The 6,000-nt window shown below is 40.7% G+C and overlaps 1 protein-coding gene and 1 pseudogene across 1 annotated transcript; one reads left to right on the forward strand and one right to left on the reverse strand.

Annotated features, from left to right (window-relative positions):
* The first annotated feature begins 133 nt into the window (after positions 1-133).
* Positions 134-1,657, forward strand: LOC133865378 (BAHD acyltransferase At5g47980-like). The gene has a single exon (XM_062301775.1). It carries the CDS (start codon positions 197-199, stop codon positions 1,517-1,519), a length of 1,323 nt encoding a protein of 440 aa, XP_062157759.1. The 5' UTR covers positions 134-196; the 3' UTR covers positions 1,520-1,657.
* Positions 1,658-4,064: 2,407 nt separating this feature from the next.
* LOC133858566 (stemmadenine O-acetyltransferase-like) lies at positions 4,065-5,615 on the reverse strand (annotated as a pseudogene).
* Positions 5,616-6,000: the final 385 nt, after the last annotated feature.

The following is a 6,000-nucleotide window of genomic DNA, read 5'->3' on the forward strand; positions in this document are numbered from 1 at the left end:
TGATACAAGGAAAAAAAAAAAAAATGTGAGTCCCGATCTTATCTTCCTGGTGGGTTCAAAATTTGCCCCACTTATTTTAATTTTAAACAATTATCGTACGCGAATGATTGATTATAAAATACCAACAATTAGATGAACCCCATTGAAGGAACACAGAGATCGATCCAGTCCACCATAAATTTCTCTACCTCCTAGCATGAACACAGTAGCGATGGAGATTAAAGTTGAGATAATCAAGAGAGAGACAATAAAACCTTCCACCCCAACTCCCCATCACCTTAGATGCTTCGACCTCTGCCTTATAGATCAGCTGCAGCCGGAGTCTTACACATCGTTGGTTCTATTCTACTCGAACAGCGCCGACTCTCCTCTTCCCTATGAAGAAAGAATATCCCAAAGGCTAAAGGCATCATTGGCTGAAACACTGACTCGTTTCTACCCACTGGCTGGAAAAATCAAAGATCATGTCTCAATCGAGTGTAACGACGATGGAGCTGATTATTTCGAAGCTCGAGTATATTGCCGTCTCTCTGACATTCTTGAACGACCTGAACAGAAAATGGTGCGCCGGTTTCTTCCTAAAGAAATCCTATCCCGGCAAGGCACGGGAAAACTGGTGGTAGTTCAAGCTAGCATCTTTGAATGTGGAGGAATGGCCCTTGGGGTGTGCATTTCCCACAGGTTAGCCGACGCATCCACGACTAGTATGTTCATCCACGGCTGGGCTTGCACGGCTCTTGGGTCCGGCCCCGAGGCGGTGCCACCGGAATTTGGTGCGGCATCTCGCTTACCACCGAGAAGAGAGTTCTCCCCCACGCCGCCGGCCACGCACTTGGTGGTAGAGAAGAGCGCTACAAGGAGGTACGTGTTTGATGCTTCAAAGATTACAGCTCTCAAGGCGAAAGCCGCCAGCGCCAGCGTTCAGAAACCCACGCGCGTTGAAGCCGTGTCAGCGCTCATTTGGAGATGCGCGACGACCGTCTCAGGATCAAAATATGGGTCTCTGAGGCCATCTAAGCTGATCCAAATGATAAACATTCGCAAAAGGCTTGTACCGCCCTCGCCGGAAAATTGTTTTGGGAATCTTGTGTGGAGTTTTGAGGCACAAACGGGCGACTGCAGTGACATAGAGTTGCACAGCTTGGCTGGTGAGCTAAGGAAAGGGATAGAAGGTTTTACTGAGAATTATGCAACAAAATTTCAAGGGGATGAGGCTTTTTCAGTGGTTTCTAAGGCTTATAAAGAGATTGATAAGCTTTACACAACGGAGGTTATAAAGTTCTTTTGTTTTTCGAGCTGGTGCAGATTTCCATTTTATGAAGCTGATTTTGGGTGGGGAAAGCCGACATGGGTGAGCATGGGTAATATGGAGAGCAAGAATGTTATTGTGTTGATGGATACGAGAGATGGCAGCGGAATAGAAGCTTGGGTGTGTCTTAGTGAAGAGGATATGGCGTTATTTGAACGTGACAGCGAGCTGCTTGAATTTGCATCCTTGAATCCAAGTGTTCAGAATTAAATTATAATTTTATTTCATCTTCTCTGGAGGACAACTAATTAATCTGCAAATTAATTGCTATGGATTATGATCCAAATTTCTGTTCTAGGAGTACTTTTAAAATATTTGAAATGGAAAGTTTAATTTTAAGAGTGAAAATATCTATTTATTTAATTTCGTATATCATTATTTTTTTTTTTTTTTATTTCAACTTGTGGATTCATGCATGTAAGTACAATTTAAAATTAAGGGTTAAATACATCATTAGTACCTGAGTTTTAAGTCATTTTAAATTTAGTACCCGAATTTTATTTTGTATCACAGGTGGTACCTAAATTAGGAGTAAAAACTCAATTGGTACCTCTATTAGATTTTTCACCCAAATTTTAGCGGCCCGCCATGTGTCAACTGCAGAGGTTTACACGTGACACTATATATATAAAAAAAACTAAAAATCTTTAAAATTTAATTAAAAATAATAAAAAAAAATAAAAAAATGAAAAAAAGAAGAAGAGGAGGGGTGACTCCTTGGCCACCATGGGAGTGGTTGGACCATCCCCGTGGCCCTAGGGGGTGGTTCGGCCACCCTCAAAGGCCAAAATCCATCAAAAACATTTGAGGGTTTACCCATGGGATGGCCGAATACCTGGGGGTGACCGAACCACCCCCGTGGCCCATGATGGTGGTTCGGCCACCCCCAAGGGCCAAAACCCAACAATTTTAATTTTTTATTTTTTTTTTGCCATGGGGTGGCCACCCCATGATCGGCCAAATTAAAAGGGTAGCTCAGCCACCCATCTTCTTTTTTTCTTTTTAAATTTTATTATTTTTTAAATTTTAATTAATTTTTAAAGATTTTTAATGATTTTTTTTTATTTTGTGCCACGTGTCAACCTCAGCGGTTGACACATGGTGGGTAGTTAAAATTTGAACGAAAAATCTAACAGAAGTACCAACTAGATTTTTACCCTTAATTCAGGTATCACCCGTGATACAAAATAAAATTGAGGTACTAAATTTAAAATGACTTAAAACTTAGGTACCAATGGGCTATTTAACCCTAAAATTAAAAATGTATTGCTTTATTAAAATAATATGATTCATAAATTAGCTCTCTGCTAGCTTTCTTATTACTCGATCACTTTTCTTTTTTGATCTAACTTTCTTTTGGTTCTTCTCGTCAAGGAAAATATTCAAGCCTCGAAATTCTTCGCTCTCAAGCTCAAATGCATGTGATCGAGCATAGATCCCCATGCATCAAACATATGCTAGAGTCTTGAGGCACTCTGCAAATTCTCGATCTCTACGTTGACAATAGACATAAGTTATAGTATTTCCTAAGAAGTACTTCAAAAAATTAGATATAAATTAGAAACCAGTATATACCCTGAGAGTCAAAAAAATGTATATATTCATTATATTGTATAGAAAGAAGCCATCTCTCTCTCTCTTCAAGATTAGGTCACAAAATTGTAACCCATTCAATTTCATACTCAACGAGCTCTATAATGTAATTAAGTATTCAAAATCTTGGAGATTCCTCAATTATTAATAATGGTGATCCCTTATAATGATTATTAATTGTTAAATGAACTGTTTCTTTTCTTGGGTAAGTAAAAAATCTTATTGCACTGAAACATTTGAACATTTTGACTTGGTATCACTCTTGTAGTGTAAACAATACGCATTTCGCACTTTGATTAATAACAAATTAATTAATGATCACACTGCCAAGGATTTTTTTTTTTAAACAGAAACTCCTATCTTCATTGAAACAGAAAACCCCAAAGGGCCTTCTTAAACACAAAGCCAAAAACTCACTTGGGAGCAGCTACCAAAACAAATACAAAGATTAAAGGGACAATAATAAAGAACCGGCCTCCCTATACAATGAAGCTCACTAAAAAATTAAGAGAGGGTAGATCTAAGCTAAAAAAGCCATACGATCCAACAATTCTTGAACATGCATCAAGCAAACTGCAAGAACTAACTCAAAAAAGCAAAAAAAGATAATAATAAAAACTAACAACAAAGGTCCGATCAAGGGAGGCGAGGGGGTGCCGCCAACAGAAAAACCATTGGATTTGCCGAAGGTCGCCACAAACTGAGGTGGGGGGAAGGTGCGTAGCTGCCACGCGCCAGAACAACGGCTGGCCGGTACGTGCGTGCCACGCACCGATGTGCCGGGGCCGGTGTGGGACACGCCGGCTAGCAGGAAACTCGGAGGAGTCCAACGATCCCAATGATAAGGCCCGTGTTGTGAAATAATGGAGATCTAGGGAAGCGTAAATCCAGATCAAAAGGTTTCAACTTTACAACCCTCTCAAAAATTACACAAAACATGATAGAAAAAGGGGACCACCGGTGAAGCTTCCCTCCTGTGACCGAATAACAGGGGAAGCCTAAAGACAAGAAGGAGCTTCTCTCTTTAAACTCTCCTAACTCAGGTAACTTATCCACTGCCAAAGAATTTAATACTATAGTTTGAACAGTTGAATTAAGATAATAAATAGTTAATAATACGGAGAACGGGATGAGAAACATGTACAAGAGTAAATATAACAATATCCTTTTATTAACCAACAACTCTCCCCTTGAGAAAAACAAAAACAAAAAAAAAGAACAAAAAAAGAAAAGGAGAGAGAAAAAAAGGAAACAAAAAACAAACGGATGAATCGATCGAAAACGAGGATAAAATATACGACTTAATTAATTAATACTCTTGCACTTGATCAAGCCACTTAGGAGGGACATAAAACAGGAAGGGAAATGCTATCTTTTAGACGCATTCTTCAGGTTTGAGAAACAAATGTGTGGAATTCATCGTCACTCTCGAATTTAGCCATGTCTTCCTTCTTCAGGCTAACATAAGCTTCTATTCCATCATCCGACGGTGTATCTACGAAAAAGACTAAATTCTTGAAAGTCAGGGCAGGGGAGCCAAACCATGTAGGCTTGCCCCATCCAAAATCAGCTTCATACAGAGGAAACCTGCACAAGCTAGTGAAATTGAATGTAACCACCTCTCCCTTCATGAATTTTGCAGCATGTTCCCTCATGAAATCCAACAGTTGGTTGCCCTGTTGCATTTTCTTCACGTAATCTGCGTTTATTTTCTTTATTGCTCTCTTACCTGGCGGACGAGCCCATGATCCTCTTCCCCATTGTTCAAGGATGGAACTGTTATGGCAACGGAGAAAAGATTTCCGAAAGAAGACTGTGGTTGTGGCGGCTCAAATCTCGGCCGTAGGTTCACTGCATGATGCACGCTGTAGAGCTTCTCAGGTCCTGATTCATCCTTAGTGGCGGCCACAAAGCGGCTCCATATGAAGGTTGATAAGGCCTCAACGCGAGAGGGCGGTTTCTGGCCCTCTAAGCCTTCGCTGTCGGCGTATTTTTGTTTGAGAGCTTCTATCTTCGGCGCATCAAACACGTACCTGTTTGTTATGATATTATCCTTCGTGATACCGACGCCGGGAACAAACCCTCGGCCGGATATATCCTTCGGTGGGAAGAGCGCCGCGGCTTCAAATTGCGGAGACACTACATCCTTGTCTCCGCATGCAATGGCTGCCCAGCAATTGACGAACACGAAGTACAACAACGCGTCGGCGACCTTATGAGAGATGCATGCTCCGACGGCAATTCCGCCGCATTCGAAGACGTTGAGTTGGACGCCAAAGACGATATCAGTGTGAGCATCCAGTTCAAACGGGGCTAGCTTGTTGAGTTCGCCGGGAGCTGGATTCTGGATGACGTCGGAAAGTTGGCAGTTGACTCGAGCTTCCAAGAAAGGGATGCCCTCGTCGTTGCAGTCGATGAAACGGTTCTCTTTGATGCGTCCAGCAAGAGGGTAGTAATGGGTTAAGACATCGGAAAGGGATTTCTTAAGGCGGTTGGATATGTCGTCGACGTTGAACTTGGTGTCGCCATCCGCGGCATAGAAGAGGGCCAATGGATTGTAGACAGGGGGAGACATTTGATCATTGAAGGAGAGTTGATAACGGTGAAGGTCTTCGTGGGTTGGAGAAGATGGTTTAACAATCTCTTTGGAGTTCACTTCAACGCTCAATGTTGCCATATTAATTAACGTACGTACAACCAACGTGCTTCTAAGTTTTGATGGTTCATGACTATGCATGTAACAGTACTGGACTTATATAGATCGTTTGCCGGCCTTAATTGGAACAGATTAAAGAGAAAATAAAATAAATTAATTAAGCATTACCTTACACACGTTCCAGCTCTTAGCTAGTGTAGGAGTATTCTATTTGTAACCGATCAGAACATTTTAAGTATAATTATAATCACATATATATATATATATATATATATATATATAAGAATTCATTTTCGTTGTAGTTCATGCTTTATAATGCTTAAAAGTTATTGTTTCTAGTAAAAATTATAGGTCTGACTTCTAATTGGTCGCATTAAAATATTAAGGGTTTCCACAGACACTTTGGCTCATCGTACATGATCTGCTCATCTACGTACTATGC

Source organism: Alnus glutinosa, chromosome 1, assembly GCF_958979055.1.
Source record: "Alnus glutinosa chromosome 1, dhAlnGlut1.1, whole genome shotgun sequence".
NCBI lineage: Eukaryota > Viridiplantae > Streptophyta > Magnoliopsida > Fagales > Betulaceae > Alnus > Alnus glutinosa.